We start from the raw sequence: 24,355 nt of genomic DNA on the forward strand, positions 1-24,355 counted from the left end.
GGGTATATTTTTACATTTATGGCTCATTCTGTGAGATATTAGATACCTTATGTTAAATTATGGTAATTAAATACAGTTCCCAAAAGGAAGTTGATGACCTGACATAACACTGATTACAGGTGGCAGAGAGCAGATAAGCTAGATATACAGGCTGCACTGCATATTGGCATTTGTCTTCCTTTGAGGTCTGTCTTAGACAAGTGCATTGGAGGATGGGGACACTAGACAAAAGGAAACTGAAGAGGTTTTCTTTCATTTTAAATGTAATTAGGTTTAATTTTTTTTTACTTGAGATCAAATCTAAGACCTCATGCATCCTGAACAAACACTCCTCTAGGGAGCCTCACCTTATCAAGGAGCCCCAAGAAGCTGGGGCAAACACATCTTTCATGTCCGTTCATCCTTTACTTCTCCCTTTTCAAGCGTGGTTTTTGTCTTATGTGGCCGGGAGGATGGAGAGCAAAGATATTAATCTTCTCTCCTGCAGAGATCATACATTCGGTGGTGGCAGTTTGTTTTCTGACTTTCACTGAGCACTGCTGATGGATGTGACAGGATAGACCTTTGTTTCAGGACATTGCCCAGACTCTGTTTACCTATTTATTAAGGATAGTGAATTACCTGGATAACTTCAAGGTCTGTTGTAGCTTGTATGCTCTTTCCTTTCTCCCATTATATCCTTTTGTGTTTGGAAAATGTGTGCGTAAATCATTAGTAGACTGCATAGTACACTGCTCCTCCTCAGTTCTTAGGAGAAAGGAGAAAAAGATAAGAAGATCAGTATACTTGCATTTATTCAGCCAATAAATATTTACTACATTGCTATACATAAAGGACGTGAGGATTTAATAACAAATAATGTCTTGCTTCTCATAGACTTCAAATTTGCATACAGAGAGAACAGAAATATGACAAATACAGAATAGAAGCTGTCATGTGTTGATGGTGAGGTCTGTGAAGGACTAAAAGAGCATATAAGTAATCTTAGCAACAACACAGGGGCTACTGTGTCATTACACAAGATGCTGCGAGGGTGGAGTTCTCACTGGGTTGTCTTGGGTTAATTCAGAGTCATTCCAATGTCATATACCCTTTAAGTTAATGCATGCACTCTCGGAATCCTAGGCTCTGTGTAACAGGTTATTGGTATGGTGCAACTAAGAAAACATTTGCCGTCAGCATTTAATGTTTTTATTATGTTATACTGGAAAAATACTGTAATAACTGCAAATAAATAAATGCTACTAAAAATGCTTAAAATGTGAGTAGTTGGCTCTCACTGAAGATCCTGTTCACCCTCCCAATCCAACCACACACTTCCAGAGAACTCTTTTTAAAAAGCTTTTGTGTATTTTCTTAGTCTTTTCCTTCTCCTACATATTTCACACAGTTGAAATCTTGCTAAACATAGATGAATATAATAGGTTAGAATTTTTTTATAAAGGACTAAATGTCAAAAATAATTTATGCTTCAGAAACCATTGAATTAACCAAGACTGTCACTTTATTGTATATACTACCAGAGCAGATATGTAAGTAAATGTGCACTGTTGGATTCTAATGAAACTTACTTTGTAAAAAACATTTGGTGGATGCCATTGCTTGTGCTGTGTTCTTAATTGTAGATAGTATCTGCTACTTACAGGCATGTCTGACATGTTACTTTATTATAATTCCATAATTTAAACAAACCCAAGTTATTCAATATAATTTTACAGGTTTGACTATTAGTGACTTTTTTCCTACAAAAGTCTTGATTTCTTTGGAGAAACATTACTTCTGTTTTCATAGTATCCCAGGTTAAATTAAAAGGAAATCAAAGTGTAAAGTCCACCTAAGCCACTTATTCACTATTTTTGAAACAACCATCTCATCTGGTTACAGAGTAAGACTAGGAATTTTGCCAAACCCTCAGAAATACATGAAGAACAATTACATATTACCTGGTATTATAAAATTACCACCACCACCATCATAGATATATGCAATAAAAGTAGGGGTTGTCCCCAGGCTGGGTAATTGTACAGATTAATGTATAATCCAACTGACCTCTCATGCATATCAAGTTCTTACATCAACTATGTTGAGTTCACCCCCAAGCTCTCTCTAGTTTCTGTTGCTCCAGAGAAGGCCCTAGTCTGGATATCACTACTGTGTTTAGCAATCCATTAATCTTGTATAATTTTAGTGTAACTAGGAGACAGAGTCCATGTGTCTGATAAATGTTTATTAAAGTTTCTCTAGTTGACATCTCCCATGAAAAGCTGCTGTGGTCAATAAACTTTAGGAAATTTTAGGCTGGCCACATTTTGCTATAGAAACTCCAAGCCTTTAATGTGATTTATGTTGTTGGGGAAGTCTTTTGTCAATAAAGCACTGCTGGCCAATAGGAATCTAGATAGGTGGGACTAGGAGTCCAGGAGAACTCTGGGAAGGAGAAACACAGAGAGTCAAGATGTAACGCCATGGGGTAGGAAGCCCGGAAACTTCTCCGGTAAGAGACATACTTAGATTAACAATTATGGGGTAATTACTTAAGTCAGAGCTAGCCAGTAAGAAACAAGCAAGGCCAACAGCTTCATAATTAATATAGCCTCCTGTGTGTTTATTTGGGACTGATGTGGCTCTAGAACCAGGCTGGCGGGAAGGCTTTGATCAAAGAAAAAGCTTCTCTTTACATTATGTGCCATATATTCATAATACAAAAAGCTTTCAGTTTATATCATGACGTGGACAAATACAGTTTCTAATATGAAGATGGGAGTAATACTTCCCTGAAATCACCCCAAACTGAATGATTCCGTAAAGCCCATTTGTGATAGAGCTTCTCCTGGTAGCCATGGCCTAGACGTTCTTGTTTGCATGTTCAGCTGGCTTTCTTTGTAATGAGCCACCTGCTTAGCAAGGGACCCAAGTGTCCTGTGCCTCAGAGATTTGAGGATACTCTTTTCTCCAAACATCAGAGCTATGGGAAATTTTCTCTTACAGAAATTCCTGGTCTAGACCTCAGGCAGGAAACAGTAAAAAAAAACTTATCTGTGTTCTCAAGGCTGAAAACTTCAGTTGGAACAGACACTGTTGATGTTCCTTGGTGATGTATGAGGTTCCTATTGTAAACAAAGTATATACCTAGGACCTTTACTTTTTATGTATTCCTAGTAAACTGTTGCTTGAAATTTAATAGACACATAGTTGTGATAAAGCTCTTATGTAACATGATAAATAAAAGACTGATATTGGGGTTCAAGCTTCAAGCTGAAGATCAGAAAAGCAAAGCAGCTGGCCACTAGCTCTTATCCCAACCTCAGAATAAAAGGCGATCCTGGCTCCACCAGTCCTCACACTGCTGCCTCTCCTTAGTGTGGCTGGAGAATCCTGAGACTTCAATGCTTTCCTATCCTCAATGTAGCTGGAGAATGAATGCCTGATACTGACTGCTGAAGACCCTGCTCCTGTCTTATACCCCTCTAGTGCTGGGATTAAAGGTGTGATCCCAGGGCCTGAGATCATCTTTGTGTGAGCTGTTTCTCTTTAGGACTGGATCAATCTTTTGTAGATCTGGGTGGCCTTGGACTCACAGAGATTCATCTACCTCTTAATCCTGAGGCCTAGGATTAAAGTTGTGTACCACCACCTCCTAGCTTCTGGCTCCTGGGATTACAGGTGTGGATCACCACTGCCTGATTTCTATACCTTGTAGCTGACTTTGCTTTGTGAATCCTCAGGAAAGTTTTAATAAATCATAATAATATATCACCACACTCTTTCATAAAGGAAAAAGAGAAAATGGTAAACAGTAATGAAGAGAGTTCATAAGGAATTCATAAAGAATTACTAACTTTACTGTTGGAACAGTTAAGATTGAGCAGTAATGAGGAATTATCTGTAATGTATTACATATTTGTTTGCAATGACTAAATTGGTTTATAGAAATCCAGTATTAGTAAGGATTGGAGAAAGAGATCGTTCATATCTTATTAGTAGGAGTGTAAATTAAACACTATTAACCTAACTATAAAGCCAGAGTTTCATATGATAATATCAGTATTCATAAATTGACTTTCTTTTTAAAGAGATGGCAATAAAATACAATAAAGTAAAGTAAAACAAAAACACTGGGGTAGGACAAGACAAACAAACAGAAGGAAAGGGGCCCAAGGGAAAACACAAGAATTAGAAAGCCACCAGTTCACACTGAGAAGTCCCATAAAAACACTAAACTGGAAGTCATAATATGTATGCAGAAGACATGGTGCAGACCTGTGCAGTCCCTGAGCTTGCTGCTTCCGTCTCTGTGAGTTCATGTGAGCTTTGACCATGTTGATTTAGAGGGTCTTGTTTTCTTGATGTCCTCTGTCCTCTCTGGCTCTTATGTTCTTTCTGCATTTGTTTCAGTGGGCTTCTCTGAGCCCTGCGTGGAGGGCTTTCATATCACAAGTTGTCTCTATAGGATCAGTGGAAAAGCCTAGATAATTGACAGCTATCTTTCAGACAATGCTACTTTTACACCTTTACAAGGCATTTAAAGAAAGCTGCCTGTCTCAGATTAAAGGGAACCTTAAGCAAACTTCCTGGAGGAAAACTAAAGATATCTTTCAGATAAGCATAGAAAGTTTAAATAATATATATTTTCATTGTTATGTGATTGTGGGTTAAATAAAGCAACAGTGGGAAGACCCATAGAAAGGGAATGCACTATGTCAGAGATTTTCTGAGAGCACAGTGTGACTTAGTAGCTTGGCATTGGAGTCTGGCAGACCTGGGTTTGAATTTTCACTCTGCCTTCTTGAGCTTTGGGAAAGCATGAGGGTGACTCAGTCTCTCAACTTTTACAAGTTGTAGCTTCTCATCTATAAAATGTAGATAAGAATTCAACTTAATGCATCAATATTGCTTGAAGAATGAAACAGGCTAATGGCCTTTAGTGTTAGCACAGACACCCTGCCCTTGCTGCCCATTGTACATATATGATAAATCTAGACCCTCAGAACGCTCTAGAGAGAGTGAAGGATGATACATACACGGGCATATTTATCTAAGAGAAGTTTAGAGGAAGGTCCATCCAGAGTGATTAAATGGTTACCTCAGGGTAGTGGGATTTGGACCAATATTACTTAAAGACAGGCTCCAAAGCAAAACAGAGAAACCCTGTCTCAAAAATAAAACAAAACAAAAACAACAACAACAAAAAACCCAAAAAGCAACCAAAAACAAAAAAAACCAAAACACTAAACCAAAACAAAACTCAGAAAGCTTTTCTAGAGTTTGGAGATATTGCTCAGTGGTTAAAAGCACTTGTTACTCTTTCAGAGGAACTGAGTTTAATCCTAAACACTCAGGTCAGGTAGTTAACACTGTCTATAATTGCAGGTCTAGGGAATCTGAGGCACATTTCTGGCCCCTGCAGATACCTACACACATGACACTCTCTCCCTTACCATCTCCCTCTTCCCCTCTGTCTCTATGTCTCTCTCACACACACATGCACACACACCAACTTCTACAGTGTCTAACCTTTCTTCAAAGCACTCATACTATATTTAATCAGAAAAGATACAATCAAACTCTTAGGAGTGAAAGTAGCTATGATTTAAGGGCTATCTTACAGGGGTATGTTTCAAAGAAAGTAATGACCTCAGTCATCTTTCTTTAATTTTTGTTCTTTTAAAAAACTAAACTTTAAGTACATAATTGGATTAATTATAACATATAGTATGCAGGAAATGGCTGACTTTATTTACTCTTCGTTCTGGGCATAAATCTTGATTGTGTTTCCCAGCTATACCCACATTGTCCATTATCCCCTTCTGTTCTTATTTTATATGGCACCAGGTAAATGCTTCTCACTAATGAAATGTAACCAAAAATACATATTCCTGGTGGTTAAGATATGTGTGTCTTCTCTCTGCTGTCTTGTCCTTTCACATAGCAAGAGATTCCATTACCTAAAAGTAAAAGCAGCCCAGCTTCCTGTGACACTTATTGTAGGAACAGCCTTCCATTGTTTTCTGTGTAGTCTAATCTGAATTATACAATTCTATATACATAATCACTCTTGGCCTACACATGACTTTATTTGTTTATTATAAAATTAATTACATTGCACAATGTACCACTGATGAATATATTTTCTATCAGAGTACTTGAATACTAAAACTATTTTAGTGTTTGTTTCAAATTTAGAACTGGAGGCAGAATTTTTGAATCTTGTAACACGAGAGTATTTGGCTTTTTATGACAGTGATGAATTTCTCTTTGGCTAGAATATCAGTTTCTTTTTCCCTGGTGGGTTATGAAAAATCTATCAATTTCTAATATCCTAAGTAATATGCTACTCCATATCTCTTGCATCATAGTACTATTATCATAGTTATTAATTTTTGTCACTTGCATAGGAAAATATGTGGGTCACACTGTTACCATCATTTCCATTTTCGTGACTGCTACTGACAAGATGCTCATTCCGTTTGATGCTCTCTTTGCACTAGGTGTCTACTGTATTACTTGTCAGTTGTTTGGTGCCAGAGACTCTGCTTGATTTGGCAAATGCACAGTGAAGAATCATATTAAGAGTTTAAGAAATTCCACTTTAATATGTTAAGGAAGAGTTCAGCCATCAGTCACATTGTCTATTTATATTACAAATGTGTAAAACCACAGGACAATCTTCACACTTAGTTTCCATTTTTATTACTTTTTAATTTATGTTTTAAATTGAAAGACACGGTTGCATGTATTTGTCATATACAACATGGTTTTGAAGTATGTGTAATTTTTTAAATTAGTTAAGATATGTATTATCACACAGTTATTTTTAAGTGCGAATACTTTACATTCACTCTCAGGATTATTCAAGAACATAATATATTTTTATTCTACTTAGCACATTGTACAATAGATTGCCTGAAATTATTTCTCCTGTCAACTGATATTGGGTGTCCCATGACTAGTGTCACTCCAGTTCTTTTTAGTCCTTGTTGGCCATTATTCTACTCTGTTTCCATAAGATCAACTTTTTTTGTATCTAACGTGTGAGTTAAGTTACAGAGTACTTGTCTTTCTGTGCCTAGCTTATGTCACTTAACATAATACACTATAGATTCATTTATCACATTTTCTAGATCCATTCATTCACTGACACACACTGAGGTTGACTTGGTTATTGCTAATTATGCCATAGTGAATGTTGAAGTGCAGATGCCCCCATCATATACTGTTTTCTTTCTTTTGAGAGTAGTGGGATTGCAGGATCACACAGAAGTTTTGTTTTCCAAGTTCCCCACACACTGTTCTACATAATGGTTATAGTAACCACACTTCCTATTAACAACAAGTGAGACTGTCTTAAGTTAGTCTAAGATGAACCCCACATGTCTGTATTTGTGGAACTGGGACAAAACACTAATTAGTCTAGGTCAAGGAGAAGAAGCAGTTCGAAAGGCAAATGTGTTCAGAGTGCCAAGACGAATAGTAGCATTGTGGAAAGAGTTTAAAATGCATTCTGAGAGTTCAGATTGAAGTCTCCCTAGAAGACTGAATGCCACTAATGAAACATATCTTAGAGGTTAATTTATTGATCATGGAAATATAAATTCATTTTCATATTTCTAATATTAGTAGCAAAATCTTTCAGTGTACAAATTCTGTAAGTGTGTTTTATTGATAGCTGAATAAGAAATAAAACCAATATAGAGCACCAGAAAGTTTGATATAACTGTGATATTCAAATTCTGCTGGGGGCATTGCAAATGAAAACTGTATTTTGGAAAGATTATGCAGAGATTACAATGGCTATAAATAAAGTGATATGATTTCACCCAGTATTCATCTTCCAAATTATTAATGGGATCAGACCAGATTATAGCTCTGAAAAATAACCTTATAGATAGGATCTATGTAGAAATGAGAGTATGTGTGTGTGTGTGTGCATACATTTTCAAAGTAGAAAAGTGAAGACAGAAGAAACATGAGAAGCTATTTAAATTCATGTTAAAGCAGCAATCATAATGACTATAGTTGTGTGTTGCGGAATATCATTTTAACTAGGCAAAGATATGCTACATTTATTTAACTGTGTGAAGATGTGTTACATTTGATTTTGCTGCCTTTATTAACAATGTAAAGATGTGTTACATTTGTTTGTGTTGCATCTGCTTAATTATCTAAAGATATGTTGCATTTATTTTACCTTGCCTGCCTGAGGCACCTGATTGGTCTCATCAAGAGCTGAATGGCCAATAGCTAAGCAAAAAAAGGATAGCTAGGACTGATGGGCAGAGAGGATAAATAGGAGGAGAAATCTAGGCTTGGGAGAGGGAGATAAGAAGGAAAGAGAGAACAAGGGAGAAAGAGAGGGACACACCCAGGCCCAAAGTCAGGCAGCCACCTGTCAGACAGGAGAAGCAGTGAAAGGAAGGTATACAGAAGGAAAGAAAGGTAAAGAGCCTCAGGCAAAACATAGATGAAGAGAGACAGGATAAGTTATAAGAGCTGCTGGACAAGCATAAGATAAGGCCAAGCATTCATAACTGATAAGGAGTCTTCATGTCGTGATGTGGGAGCTGGTTGGCGGCCCAAAAGAAAAAGCCTGCATATGAATACTAATAAAAGGACAGCTATTGGAATTTTTATTGTATTTGTTGATATATATGTGTCAGGTACCCATGGAGGTCAGTAGAGGGTATCAGATTCCCTGGAGCTGGAGTTATAGGTGCTGGGAATGAAACTGCCATCTTCTGAAAAAGCAGCAAATACTCTTACAGAGCCACCCCTCCAGACCTCTTGAAAGGTGCTAGTCTTCTCTCATGTTTCTTTAAAATAAGATCGTAGAACAATTTTTTCAATAATCTTAAATTTATTTTCGTGTACATCCCCCTAAATAGCAAACATGCATGGAGATACGCTGTAAACACTTACTTAAATCTTCCTCCTCCAAGCAGTTTGAAGAAATGGGGGTAAACTAAGTGAGGGCAGAGAAGAATGAGGAGAAAGGACAGGAGAATCCAGGGCGTCTGCAGTGTTCTTTTGCTTTCCTGGGGAGTCGTGCAGGGCCACAGGGGCTGCTGATCTATGGCTGCAGAAGCCTTCTGTCACAGGAGGCAGGTGGGTTGGACCACAGTGACCACGGCACCTCATTTCCTTTTCCCTGTTATCACACTGAGCCATGTCACCGACTAGACTTTGGGACGGAAGATCTGACTTTAGACCCACAGCTCTGAAGGAGACAATTGCATTTCATCTCATGCACACATTTGGTTTCACTGTCACTTTAACCACACGGGGGGTTGGGGGTGGAGGAAAAGGCCACAAGGTATCATGTTGGTATGAACATGGGAAAGGAACTTGTGTTGAAAGAAAAAAATAGCATCAGAGTTGCAAAGACTTTCCATGATTCCACACCCACCCCGAAAGCCCCCTCTCATCACAGGAAGTGTGCTGACCAGTGGGGGAAATAAAAGGGGCTCCTGAGGAGTTGGGTCCACATTCGCCTTGCACAGCTCAGCAAAACCTCAGCCATGAGACTTCTCCTCCTGACTTTCCTGGGAGCCTGCTGCCTCACCACGTGGACTGTGGAAGGTAAGCTGAGCAGCTGTTGTTGGGACAAGGAACAGGTGGGCTCATATTCGAGGTTTGATTTGGGTTTTGATTATAATAAACTGTTTTGTCCAGGTAAGGCTCAAACTTCTCATATGCAAAAATGGAATGCTAATTCCAACTCTCAGCCATTCTGGACTCTTATTTGTTTAAAATTGAGTGTCATATTCTCTCTATACAGTGAACACTGTGAGCTAGAATTAAAATGGAATAAATCTGAATTTTTACTGATGACTATTTAAGCATATCAAATCTCCTCATAATGATATTCTATTAATGCTGGCTATGATTACGAATGGGTTGCTTGCTTTTGTTCACTTAATATTGATTGGATAAATTCTCAAAGTTTCATCACACTGGGGAATGAGCTCAAAGATGTATGTTTGAAAGCAAATCTATGTTTTCTACTTGAAAACATCAAACAAAAAAATGACAAGAAGTTCATATTTTCATATCAAGAAAGTCAATATTATCGTCAACTAAATAGAGGGGTCTGCCAATATTGCTGTGGTTATTATCATTTATGATAGACTTCTTGAGTTTGTAAGTCAGCTTTTGATACTGAGTGTAACAGATAATGCACACTCTGTTGGCTACTGAACCTGGAAGATATACACAGGCGAGATGGAGATGCATTGAGCTGTAGCTGAATGTTCAGTCAATGTTTTCTAAAGGGTCACTTTTTCCTACTAGCTGGAGTTAATTTATAGACCAATTTGTATTCTGTTCTGTACACTTAGACTATAATACCATAACTTCATCATAGATTCTACAAGGACATAAAGGGAACACAGTCTGGAAATCCTTGACATTTGGCAAAAGAAGAAATATTGACGAAGGAAAAAACTTCAAGAATACTCAGTTAGGTCCCATGCTCCTAAATGGCTGGCATTGTGCTGAAATGGGAGGTGCATCTCTCAACAGCTTTTGTCTACTTGTTTCCTGAGCTCTGCTGGCTCTCAGACCAGGGCAGACATGGACAGTCTGCAGGAGCTATGGAACTAGAGACTTGCTGCTGAATGTGCAGATTAACACTGAGAACAAAGGAAGGGAGCCATGAGGGAAAGCAGTGTAAGCAAACAGCCTCTAGCTCCATATTGTAGACAAATGTCTTCCTGTAGCAGCAACACTCCAATTCAGACTTGATCGGTATCGAGACTACATGAGGTCTCCTGAAGTTTTGAAGCACATAGTGGCAGCTCTAGTTACCAAGGGAATTGGCACTTGGAAACTTTGCCTATTTAGATTTTTACCAACTCCTCAATCTCATTGACTCTCCTAAGGTATTTTCCCGTGTGCAGTGGAAGGTAGTGTTATGAATTTAAGAGTTTAATCCTCACTTGGGCAAGTCCTTTAATGACAAATCCTGAGGAACTGTGTTCTTTCCTTGAATGATAGCTTGCTCAAATTGCCCTTCATGACATCACTCTTCTATCTAATTTACAACAAACTTAGTCTTTAAAATGATCTCCTTTGCCTCTCTGTCTTCTTGGCGACCTCACTACAGCATATACTCACTCCATAAAGCGGGGTCAATACCCATCTAAATTAATGCCTTTGACATTTGTGACACAAAAGGACACTACTAAGTAAGTAGTTGTGGAGATTGTCCCTGGGGACTCTGTTGTGATTGTCTTAATGAAAATATACAAAGACAGAAACCATCCTGTTACTATGAATTTATTTTTGACACAATGTCTCCCTGATGAAGTTCTAGCTGGCCAAAACTTACTCTGTAGAGGAGACAGACAGCCATCTGCTTCTGGCTGCCAATGCTGGGACCAAAGGAGTACACCACTATGCCTGGCCACCTTGTTACTTTTACTACAAGATTCCTGAAACAATACTACTGATCTTTTAAATATCAGTCAAACATTTCCCAAATATATAATGTAAAAGAGAATCAGGGTGCCAGTGTTAATTATTTCTTCCCCAAAGGAACAAGTAGTTTTATACTTGTATTACATTTTAGAGTAATTTAATAAGGGACTCTGAACTTGACACTTGTTGAGCTACAGTTTCATTTATGCTTTCTTTTTCTTTTTCTAGGTGTGGGCACTGAAGTCCTAGAAGAGAGTTTCTGTGTGAGCTTAACAGCACAACAGTTGCCGGTTCAAAAAATCAAGACCTATACCATCAGGGAGGGCATATTGAAAGCAGTAATGTGAGTATCTGCTCAAAGATGTAGTTTTTATCTAGAAATATAGTAGGAATAAGTGTTGCTCCCCTCAGGAAAAATAGGGCACCATGGAGGAAAGTTCAAGTTTGCCAATAGCCCATTCTGTCGATATTAATTTTGTCTTCTTACTGTCCTTTCCAATGATGATTATTGAAAAAATATAAGAATATACACCCCCTTTTCTTCTTTTGCTCAGTAGATGAGTTTGACTAGAAAATAGATGGGCACTGTGTTCAGATTTTGTGGCTAGCCTAGACTAGGACTTGCACAAACAGCCATACTAGTGTAGGATATTTGTTATGCAGAGTGGCACGCCTTATATGTGGTTATACCTCGAGGGACACATCCAGAACTTTCCTACATTGCCTTCTAAAATTCCCACTTTTAGAGTTTCACTATTAGAAATTCACAAAAATCATCTCTAATTCCCCAAGGAGATGAGTAGTTCCAAGATTGGGAAAGGAAGGAGCTATGGAACAGTTAACAAGATTGTCCTAAGAGTCCAGGTTAGCTCCAGTATTTGGTATGCTGGTGAATGACGATCAACATGAGCTGGCTGTAACCTGGAGATTTATCTCCCTTACTGAACTACATGACAAAAGGGAGGGGCTCATGGATGGTTTCATGGTTCTGAAAGACAGCTAATTCTGCTCATTTCTGTACAAATTCTCTTTCATTGGACAATATGGCTAACATCTTTTCCTTGCATCATAGTTTTGTCACCAGACGAGGACTGAAAATCTGTGCAGATCCACATGCCAAATGGGTGAAAGCAGCGATCAAAACTGTGGACAGAAGGTCCCGTGCCAGAAAGAACGTGATTGAAACTAGTCCCACAAGAGTCCAGCGGTCCACCAGTACAGCTGTGACCTTGACTGGGTAGTGGTCTCTAGGACAGTGTTTCCGCCACAGTCAAGCAGCTCATCTCAGTTCACAGGCTCAAAATGGACTAATTGTGCTATATTTACCTTTTGTGAAAATGTTAAATGGATAAAGTTGTTTTTATTTTTTATATATTCATTTTCAGTGTTATAAGTAATAAATATTTATTAGTGAGGATTGTTCTGTATTTGATTTATTATATAAAGGGAAAGGTAATATATCATTTACTTCTGTATCATTAAGCTCTATCTCTCTCCCTCTTTCTCCTCCTCCCCTTCTCTCTTAGACCTCTGGTCTCCACAGTGGGAGACATTTGGGCCAGTGCTTACTGGAGATGAAAGCTGGCTTCATCACTCTTAGGTTCAATTTGTAATAGTTCTCCAAAAGTGATTTACAAATTATAACTGTGCCAGTGATAATTCCCAATCTATTTCAGTTTCATAGTAGGGTATTATTTATAAAAGCAGTGAGAAATCATCCAGCTGTCCTCACATTGCCATTCTGAGGGATAACAGCTCTAGTCAAGCTGGAGTGGAGTCACTTTCTGAGCTGTGAATTGGTAGGTTGATCAAGTAGAAGTCAATGCCCTAGAGGCGATCTCCAAAGTCTGTCATTTCATCCAGGGCAGGACCTAGGCCCTTCCCAATGTGTCCAGGCTGAGAGAGCATCCCTCCAGGTGGAATGGGCTCCCAAAGTTCATTCCTATGCCATGGTGAACACTGATCTACTACCCAAGGCCCCAGAGATTTCTGAGGCCTCCTTACTGACACTGCATTCGTGGAGTCTGGATCAGTCCCCTGTTGGCCTCTTAGCCATCAGTCTGAGGTTCAAGAGCTCCCCCTTGTCAGGTCAGCTGTCTTTTTGGGTTTCACCAACACGGTCTTGACCCCTTTGCTCATCACTCCTCCATATCTGTCACTGGGTTCCAGGGGTGCAGTTCAGTGTTTAGCTTCCATCAGTCACTGGATGAAGGTTCTATGATGGCATATAAGGTAGTCATCAACCTTATCATCAAGGAGGAGCTATTAATGTAGTTTCTCTGCTATTTCTTAGTTTGCCAGATGGTGTCATCCTTGTAGATCTCTGGAAATCTCACTAGTGTCAGCTCTCTCCTCAAACCTATAATGACTCCATCTATTATGGTATCTCTCATCCTGCTGTCCTCTATTCTTACCCCAACTCAACCTTCCTGCTCCCCCATGTCTTCTTCTCCCCTCCTCTTCTCCCCCTCTCTTTTTCCTGTCTCTCTCTCCCCTCCCCCCATGTTCCCAATCTGCTCAGGAGAGCTTGCCTCATTCCACTTCTTTGGGGTATCATGCATATGTCTTGGGAACTTCCCTGTTTCCCAGACTCACTGGCACTGGGATTGTAGGCTGACATTCCCCTGATCCATATCTAAAATCCATTTATGAATGAGTACATACCATGTTTGTCTTTTTGTGACTGGGTTACCCCACTTAGGATGGTTTCTTCTAGTGCCATCCATTTGCCTGCAAATTTCAAGATGCCATTGTACAGTAAATTTTTTATTTAAATATTTATCTGGTCACTCAATACCACAGACTTAGGTTTTTTGTGTCCTCACTAAATGACTGATTTTACTCCAGTTTATGTTTCTGGTATCCAAGAAGCTGATTTGTACCATGTTTGTCAAGCTGTCTGAAGAGTAATAACTGACTTTATCCTGGTAGTTGAGTTGTAGAAGAATTCCTGAGGAGATACTGAGCAATATTCAGAACCTTTGGACATTCTTTAAGGGCATCTGTCCACACAGTGAACCAGAGTAGAAATCACTAAAATGTCACCTCCCAGCAAAAGATCTGGCCTCCTATTCTTCCCCATTGCATTTTTCCATGGTGATTGTCAAAGATGTGCTAGACAAGACAAGACCTTAGTAAGCAGGAACAGCTTCGTTAGAAGATGGAAAGCTTACAGGAAGTCACAGGAAGATAGAGAGATTTCTCGATTTTTAAAGTTTGTTAATTCATTTTAATTTACGCACATGTGTGTGGCCTTTGTAAGTTTATGTAACCCACATGCATGCAGATGCCCAGGGAGACCAGAGGGCATCAGATCCCCCAGAAGTGAAGTTATATGCAGTGTTGAGATACCTGATGTAGGGGCTGATCATTGAACCTGGGTGCTTTGGAAGAACGACAAGTTCTTTACCAGGCTCTACACTACTGTGCCATCTCTCAACCCCTAGTTTTTCTAATTTAATTAGATATTTGTGCTTCCCAAATTTCTCCCAGGCCCTAGGGGATCATAATGGTAATAAGATGAATGAATGAGATGGATAGTATTTGATTTTTCAGTTTTAAATAATTTTGTTTAACGAATACTTCATTTTTATTAAGCAATGAAGGATACTTTCTTGCTAGCTAGTGGTGTCTTACCTAGTCACATGACAAATCTCAGTTAAGACAAAACAACAGACATCAAAAGGTTCATTAGCTTTCTTAGGGTCCATTTCTCATTGATAGGCTGAATTCAGATTGGATAATTGGAAGTGAGGCCCCAGGTTTGGCCTCTTGAGCTGTTGTTCCTGCCTTCTCTTCAGAAGTCAATTCCCCCACGACCTTTACTATACAGGGAGGTGTAACAACCAGGTGACTCAGGTAAACACAGTGCTCTTATGTAACCTGCTTACTTACTTCATAAATTAATTTATTTGGTAACCACGTATTGAGGATCTTAGACATCCCAGAGCTGAAAATTTAGCTGTGAGCAGAGAAGTCCTCTTTCATTCTCATGCGTTCTCCCCTCTTCCCCTTCACTCTGGAATAGGAGGCTTCTTCCTCTAGTTACCTCTCCAGCCTGTGCATTCCCAGGGCTCTGGTGAGCTCAGCAATGCAAAGATGAAACTAGAAGCTTTCAGTGGGGATAACACAAAAGTATGCAGGGTAATATGTGAACTTCTACGGAAAGAGCTGGACCCAAGTCAGGAAGTTGGGGTATGACTCAGATTTTAGTACTGAGAAAATGACACAGGTAAGATCTATATAATAATAACTTAAAGGAGAGTTGTTTGGTGTGTGCACTTAAATACACTCTTGGAAAGCTTTAAAAAGAAATTCTGTACAAGAGGCGGCAAGAATTGTGCTTTTAAGCATGAAAAGGAACTTGTCAGGAATAAATAGCAGTGTGGGCATTCTTGCCAGAAGAACCACAAGAAAGAAATCATGGAGGCACCAGAGGGAAACTGTTTATAGATGAGAGGGTTAGAGAGCTCAGAGAGGAAAAGGAGCTTGAGGTCAAATTTGAAAGGTCCAGAGCAGAAGGGCAAGGATGAGATTTAGTAGGGTCTGGGGGTGCTCAGAGAACAATGTGATACATCCACATTTAGAATAGTCACTTAGAGCAGTGGTTCTCAACCTGTGGGTTGCAACCTGAAGGGGCTGAATGACCCTTTCACAGGGGTCACTAAGACCATGGGGAAACACAGATATCCACATTATGATTCAGAACAGTAGCAAAATGACAGTTAAGAAGTAGCATTGAAAATAATTTTATAATTGGGATGACTACAACAGGAGGAACTGCATTAAAGAGTCACAGCATTAGAAAGACTGAGAACTACTGACTTAGTGGAAGGTAGACAGTGGAGGAGGACAGTGGGGACCAGGGAGGTGACTAGTAAGTAAACTTCTCTGGGTTGGAGCTAGGGAGAAGTGTAGGAATATGCACAAGGCTGCAACTGTCTGCCTACCTACTGGATGTGGGATGAACTTGATAGATAAACTGAGGCTCCTATGAGGTTTTCACCTAGGGTGAGTGGTTAAGAATCAACAACAGATTGATAAGATTTTGGTCTAATTGCTGCTGTAGGTTATGTTCTGGTGAACCCATCAGAAAGTATAACTGCTAGCAAGAGGGAGAGTCATGGGGTGAGAAGCACTGCATATCAGCTTAATATGCAAGCAGTTCAGACAAAGCCCAGGCTACATCTTTATTCCCTTTCCCCAGGCAATCCTTTTTAGAAGAATGGGGTTACAGAATGACTGAATATCTGTGAAAATCTTTATGCCCTTTGGGGGCTGGGGAGAAGGGACACATAAGTGGAATAAAATATACACTGGTGAGTCACCGGTGTTATTTTAGAAGGGATTTGTCATACAGTAGTGGGATGAAAACAGGAGCCAAGAGACGAATCTGTAATGAGACAGAAGAGAAATGAGGTGAAAGCAAAGGTTTGCAATGGGCATCAGGAATGCCAGGGCAGGACTGGAAGGTGCGTTTGGTGATGGGAAGGAGAGGGGTGCAGGACCCCCCACTTGGTGGGAGTTAGTATACAGTAGGTCAGAGTGAGGAAGGTGAAAGACAGGCTTGTGTCTTGAGTTCTGTCACACTGTGTTGCTCAGCATAATTGTGGAGACTATAATAATCATCTTTCTCTTTTACTCCAATCTGCCCCCCACAGGCTCATTATGGAAGACTTGGTTGTCACCTTGTTGGTTTTGGGGAAGTGATTGCATTTGGAAGGTTCTGACCTAATGAATGGATTACTCCTTGATGTGTTTGTGATATGGTGACACTGGGAGGTGTTTAAAACTAGAAAGACATCTTATGCCCTGACCCTTGTTTCTCTTTGCTTCCTGATCACCATAAAGCAATCAGTTCTCTCACTCCCATTTCTGTAATATTCTGCCTCACTCCAGACCCCAGATAGTGGAGCCAGTGAAGCATAAACTGAGACCAAGAAATGAAAATACTCCTACTTTAAATTATTCCTTTCTAATATTCTGTCATGATGTTTTCTTTCAAAGTAGCACACTGCTGAATCTTGGGACATTGCTCAGGAAGTTTGAGTTTTGGACAAAATGGTAACAGAAATTTCGCATTGTAATAGGAAGAAATAAAGACCCTGTGGCCAGAGTGAGCTGATAATTTCATGCGGATCTAGAACCAGGCTGGCGCGGCAGAGCCCAGGCGACTGGCGGGGGATAAACCAAAGCGGCTAGCAAAAGAAAAAGCTTCTCTTAACAAAATGGTGATCAGGAATGGGATCATGAATTTCCACGCAGAATGACAAAAGCTTTAAAGGAATTTTAGAAACAGAAGAACGGAGAGAAGCACAGAATTTTGGTAGCAGCATTTTCTCAGGTGTGCTCTGTTTTGCTAGCAACAAGCCGAGATTCAAGCGGCTCGCTTACCTGAGTCTTCCTGACTAGGCATAAAAAGAAAAAGAAAAAGAAAAAAAGAACCCAACAAGGTTGTTTTAAGAGACTCTGCTAACGATTGAAAGGTGTGTACATACAGCTGGAAGTGGCAGCTTTTGCTGGAGGTCAGCATGGACTGAGGCGGTAAGCTGGAGTCACGCTTACGCCCGCCATCTTGAAATGGCAGTTTAAAACAGCCGCGGTTTTACAGATAAGACACGTGGCCAGAAAAACATAAAGATTTACAGTAAAGTCAGACTTGGATAAAGAAAAACTTCTAAAGGTTTACAGTGTGTTTAAAAATATATGTGAGATTGAGAGAGAAACTGAAACGACAAAGTGGTAAATAAATACAAAAGCCGGCGTTGTGGTGGCGCACGCCGGTAGGATTGCTCCAGAGGCAGAGGCAGGCAGGTTTCCAAAGAGAAACCCTGTCTCAGAGAAAAATAAATAAAAGTGAAATAAATAAAGTAATAATAGATAAATAAATAAGCCACGTAAAGATGGAAAATACACAGAGAGTCTGGATACTGTATGCTATTGTGTTTTTCAGTTTTTTCATTGCTAAGGAAGGAACAGCTACTGAGGTACACTTGATTATAAATGCTACTGAATTAATTCAACTTATATCTTTCGAAAATGCCTTGACCTCAAAATTTAAGCATAAGGATATGTTACTCGGAAAAGGAGTTTTTATTTATGTTTCTACAGAAAATGAAAAGCTAAGGATTCCTTCCAGGCTTTTGTGGTTTGACGAACCAAGACCCCCGGAAGCAGTGGACCAGGTGTTCCAACAATCAAAACAGCGAAGATGATGCAGTCTTACAGAACCCGAAAATATGGACTTAAACAGGTTTCTGAGTTTTGTCATGATCCCCATGGTATAAACAGCGCCCCCTTCCAGCAGGAAGCAGTTTGGAATGAGCGACGTCCCAATTCCCATCTTGTTTATAAATCTTTGTTTTCATTTAAATGGGGTTGTTTATAATTGGCTAATGATCACAGCCAATATTTTTTTAATGGTAAAAAGGGGAATTATGGTATGGGTATTGTTTTTCATTTATTGAGACAAAATCAAGGTCAATTTTATGATGCTTATATTTCTCCTCTTGATTAAGTATTGTGCTTATACTGATCTTTTACAACGCAATGCATAATTGAATACAGACTATAGATAGTTACTTATAATAGAATTTCTAGTTACATAAGTTAGGTTTCTAGATATACAGAAATATATTTGAGATGGACAGTCTTCAAACCTCTCAAAGACCTTCAGAACATGGCATTTAAAATGGTTTAGGGTTTGTCTTGGCAATGAGAAATGTCTGCTCCTGGCAGCACCAATTACGTCTGAGAGGAAGATGGGCATCGAAGAAACTCGTTATAAAGTTTGCTTTCAACATGGCAAGATTAGCCATTTGGGCAAGAAACTGCTCTTGCTTAGATTGTTTGACTGTTGTTGTATCATCTGGACATGCAGGACCCACAGGAAAGTGACTACTGAACTCAGTCTTACAGGGTTCCTGCTTGATGAAGAGTCTACGAGACTTGCTGCAGGACAAAGAAAAATGACTGACAGACTGCCAACGCAGATGGACAGTTTGAAATTTCCTGCTTTGCTGAGAAGTGTTCCAGACACATTGTGGCCTATGGGCTGAAGATGGATGCCCCAACGTTACAGAGGAACTTCGGGTGACTGTCCAGGCAGTAAGATGTCTCTGTCAATCCTAGTGTTTATATATTATCCTTCTGTGGTCTTTGATGGAGTTGAAGACAGATAGTTATAATTATAGTTTTCCTTAGTTATGATAAAAGATAAGCTACATATAGGACTTTGGACTCACAAGGATGGGATGGATGATATTTTCTTTAAATCTTGCTAAAATATTGTAACTATGTTCTTATTTGATAACTGTTCTGTTATATACAATTTGACTGTGTTAAAGTTAAGACCTTTCTTTTTGTTTAAACAGAAAAGAGGAGATGTTGGGGAAGTCTTATGCTAATAAAGCACTGTCTGGCCAATAGGAATCTAGATAGGTGGGGCTAGGAGTCAAGGAGGATTCTGGGAAAGAGAAAGACAAGAGAGTTCGAGATGTAACCGCCATTGGGGTAGGAAGCCTGGAACCTCCCCGGTAAGAAACATACTTAGATTAACAATTATGGGGTAATTACTTAAGGCAGAGCTAGCCAGTAAGAGACAAACAAGGCCAACAGCTTCGTAATTAATATAGCCTCCTGTGTGTTTATTTGGGACTCATGCGGATCTAGAACCAGGCTGGTGCGGCAGAGCCCAGGCGACTGGCGGGGGATAAACCAAAGCGGCTAGCAAAAGAAAAAGCTTCTCTTAACAATAATTGGCCTTATTAAATGTGGTGGAAGGGAATAATGGAGTCTTTTCTCTGAGGACTGAATGGAGAGGATAGGTAGGGGAGAGGATGATAGGGAAATTGGACAAACTATATCACAGGTAATAGAAATGGATTTTTCTCAACTTTAAGGCCTATTTTGTGGCATTCATTTTATTCTGCCTGAATTATAGATATTTGGGGAGTTTTCATGCCTCAGAAGATTGGAAGGTCTTGGCTTAGTAATCTATATTTACCACAAGGCCTTTCCCTGGTCTCTGCTCAACATTGTTGTTATATTAGAGATAGTGAAAGGAGCATATGCCTGGTCCCTGATAAGTCATTTAGATAGTAGCTGTACATGGACATAGACCTAAGGACAAAGAAGACAAAGGACACTGATAATCACATAGTAAGTGGAATGGACTATGGATGATCTTACATTTTTCAAAGAATCTGTTCCTCTTGGTTGGTAGTGATTGCCTGGATTTCTGTGTTCCCTGAGATCATGTGGTTACTCCCTGGCTTCAGAGGAAGAATTCTGTGATCAATGGCTCATGCCTGTCTTGAGCTCTGAGTTGCCTGGGGTGGTTCGATGCTGATCTTTCTGTGAATTTGATGGTCATTGATGCATGTGGCTCTGCAAAGGTTCAGGTCATGGTGGGATGGCTCGGTTGATCAGCGAAAAATTTGGATAACAAGATTTTTAGCTGGTCATGGAAGGTAAGATTTGAATGTAAACAATATGAGAGAAGAGAGGTAAAAATTGTGGCGATAAAAGACAGCAAGATAGTTTTGTTGTTTATCTGATCAATTTGCCTCTCAGACTATGACCTTCACAAAGACAGGGCTCATTTTTTAATCTGTGCGTGGAATGAGGCAAATATTCAGTAAATGCACTGAGGGGGCTTATGGCTAGTTGAATTAAGATGACAACTATGTAGAAATAAAGAATGGACAAGTATTGACAGAACAAAGAGTTGTTTAGGTAAGTATTCCTGAGACTTGAGCTAACTTTACCTCATAGGCATTTTAAATATCATTTTGAAGCATGTGCATGTGTGAACCTGCATGAGTTTATGAGTACCACGTGGATGCTGAGAAACAAACTCAACTCCTTTGCAAGAGCAACAAAGTGCACCTAACTGCTGAGCCATTTCTCCAACTCCAAAGAGCTGAAATAGTTTAGGGGAAAACTTCAGGTCTATTTTGATGTCAGTGGCAGCTGAACAGTTAGTCTTATAGCTGAAGTAAGATAGGAATTTACAATCACTTTCTATGGTTTGTTTCATCACAGAGTCACATGCCTTTGTCTTCACCAGTAAGAGCCACAGTTGGAAAGAATTATGGGCATCCTGATAAACCTTTGTAGATACTCAGTGAGGCTGATGATCTGGGTACATTTCTTAGTGGTCTACAGACCCCAGACATACATTAAACAACAGAGAAACCCAGGACTCGACTCCTGTTTCCTCTCCTCACTGACAGAGATGCTGTTGTCCAGTTGGGGAAGAAGTTTCATTTTGTACCTCAGAGCAACTTGATGCAAGAGCTATCTATACTGCTGGGCTTGGAGGTATATGTCACTGTCTTAGTTAGGGTTGCTATGGCTATGATGAAACACCATGACCAAAAGCAAGTTGGTGAGGAAAGGATTTATTTGACTTACACCATCATGTTTTAGCATATCACTGAAGGAAATCAGGACAGGAACTCAAGCGGGGCTGAACCTTGGAAATAGGAATTGATGCAGAGGCCATGGAGAAGTGCTGCTTACTGGCTTGCTCCTCATGGCTTGCTCAACCTGCTTTCTTAAAGAACTCAGGGCCACTAGCCCAGGGATGGCATCACCCACAATGTGCTGGGTCCTCCTGCACCAATTACTAATTAAGAAAATGCCCTACAGGTTTGCTGTGGATATAATGGAAACATTTTCTTAATCAAGATTCCCTCCTCTCAGATGACTTGAGCTGTGTCAAGTTGACGTAAAACTATCAAGCACAATCACTAATGGGTGGAGAGGGAAAAGTGCTTGTTCACACACAGGTGCTGTCAACTTGACACCTGGACTGCACAAAAGCCCTAGAGTTGTTACAAAACTTACAGGATAGTAAAGTTGTTCATTAGTATAATGCCACAATTATCTGAAATATTTTTGTGGTTCTTCTTTTCTTCTTCTTTGACTGAGCTTTCCCTAAGCTATTAGCACATTACAATATTCACATTTTATGCCATGTTAATTTAGAGGAAGCTGTTTCAAGTTTCAAGGAATCAGAATTATTCAAATCTTTGGTTGTTAACAGCAGAAGTGTCTCATGCCTGCAACTATTCAGACCAGCAATCTGTTGATATTTGTCAGTGAAGCTGTGTTTAGTTCATAACTTGTGTTTACATGACCAAAATGAAGATATGGTTCTGTTTTGAGTCTGAAATGACCCCCCAAACTCACATTGGTGCTAAAGTGAGTAATAAAATCCTAGTCTCTAATGCAGTTGTGTTCAGAGGTGAACACTTTCAGAGAGAAATGGATTCTAAGGGTTCTGATCTCATCACTAGATTAGCCCACTAATACATAATCAAATGGGCCTTTGGGTGGTAGTGGAAACATAGGGAGGCAGGAGCTGAATGGAGGAAGGAGGTAATTGGAGGTATGCCTTTGAAGGGCATATTTTTTCCTGGACCCTTTATTGGTCTTTCTTGGCTTCTAGTCACTGTGAGATAGACAGCTTTGTCCCACTAAGCATTCTCCACCTTGATGTTTTACCATATCACAAGTCCAGAAAATGAGGCTTTGCTGCTTTGAGCTGATTCTCTCAGAAATTTTATCATAGTGACAGGAAACTGACCAGTACAATTGCAAAAGCTTGTACTTTGTGTGACAGATTAGTATTGGTTGATACAGGAAATGATTGTCGTCAAATTCACAAGCCAATTGCATGATGCGGTTTAAGTTTTTATTTTGATCTGAAGCTACTTGCACAGTCCTGTTCAGATCATAGGATTCACCTATTTCTGACATACATATGCTTTCTAACTTGCATATTGTATTTTAGCAAAAAGTTGAAAGGGATTCGCTTGCTTAATTCACTGTGTTTTTCATTATGCTCAAGACTGGAATTCATTAAGGACATAGGAGAGTTGAAGGTGACATAACTGAGGAGCAGGCAATTGTTTTCAAGGTGTATGATGGTAAGGAATGAAGAGAAGCTAAATTTGAGTCGTATTTACTTTGAAAGAATAATTTCACGGTGTTAGTGTGCTATTAATCATAATCTCCTGTGTGCTTCAGATAAAATGGAATTGTGGGTAAAGATGAAAGATTAAGAGTGCTTTTCATTTTACCCACTGATGTGTTTCTCCATCTATCTTGTCAATATGGAGCAAGGTCAGTAAACAAAAGAAAATTGCACACAGGTGAAAAGGTCCCAACACAACTTGCAGGTACATTATCGTGATGCCCTGAAAATAAGGAGTACCGAGTGCCCTTGTCTACAATTGTCTGTTGGACTTGGATTAATCTACCAAAGCTTCACAGCAAAAGGCAGGAGAGATGAGGTAGCAACAGTGGCAATGGTAGTGTTTGGAGATAAACAGAAAGGGAGGTGAGCAGCTTGTCCCAGGCTACAGTCAAGATGAAAATGCACTCATGATGTATATGTGGGCGTGTGTGCGGCAGCATGCATGTGCAGGACAGCGGACTGCTTTTGGGAGTCACTATCTCCTGCCACCTTTAAACTGGTTTGGGGGATAGAACTCATGTCAATGGGTCTGCAAGTGGCAAGTGCCATTACCCACAGCCATCTCTCTGTTCCATGGTTTTTCAATTATACTGCATTAAGTATTTGTTGTGTTTTAAATGCTTATTTATTTTTATATCTGTAAGTATTTTGCCTGCATATACGTAAGTGCCACTACCAGTGTGCCTGGTGCTCATGGAGTCCTGAATGGCACACTGGAGTTACTGCTGCTTGAGTGTTGAGAACCAAATTCTCGCTGGGTGGTGATGGTGCATGCCTTTAATCCCAGCACTGGGGAGGCAGAGGCAGGTGGATCTCTGTGAGTTCAAGGCCAGCCTGCTCTACAGAGAGAGTACTAGGACAGCCTCCAAAACAATACAGAGAAACCCTGTCTCAAAAAACCAAAGAAGAAGAAGAAGAAGAAGAAGAAGAAGAAGAAGAAGAAGAAGAAGAAGA

At 39.7% G+C, this 24,355-nt stretch overlaps 1 protein-coding gene across 1 annotated transcript; it reads left to right on the forward strand.

Moving 5' to 3' along the window:
- The first annotated feature begins 9,423 nt into the window (after positions 1 to 9,423).
- On the forward strand, positions 9,424 to 12,829 carry LOC101830061 (lymphotactin). Its single transcript, XM_005071377.4, has 3 exons — positions 9,424 to 9,576; positions 11,644 to 11,758; positions 12,488 to 12,829. The coding sequence occupies exons 1-3, from the start codon at positions 9,516 to 9,518 to the stop codon at positions 12,654 to 12,656; spliced, it is 345 nt and encodes a 114-aa protein (XP_005071434.1). The 5' UTR covers positions 9,424 to 9,515; the 3' UTR covers positions 12,657 to 12,829.
- Positions 12,830 to 24,355: the final 11,526 nt, after the last annotated feature.

This window comes from Mesocricetus auratus, unplaced genomic scaffold (genome assembly GCF_017639785.1).
Source record: "Mesocricetus auratus isolate SY011 unplaced genomic scaffold, BCM_Maur_2.0 Super-Scaffold_100676, whole genome shotgun sequence".
In the NCBI taxonomy this organism is placed as follows: Eukaryota; Metazoa; Chordata; class Mammalia; order Rodentia; family Cricetidae; genus Mesocricetus; species Mesocricetus auratus.

What these genes read in the sequence shown, in the direction of transcription:
- LOC101830061 (XM_005071377.4), top strand. Translation starts at nt 9,516, where the DNA reads ATGAGACTTCTCCTCCTGACTTTCCTGGGAGCCTGCTGCCTCACCACG. An exon ending in CACCACGTGGACTGTGGAAG is followed by an intron (nt 9,577 to 11,643) that starts GTAAGCTGAGCA and finishes TTCTTTTTCTAG; the next exon opens with GTGTGGGCACTGAAGTCCTA. An exon ending in GGCATATTGAAAGCAGTAAT is followed by an intron (nt 11,759 to 12,487) that starts GTGAGTATCTGC and finishes CTTGCATCATAG; the next exon opens with TTTTGTCACCAGACGAGGAC.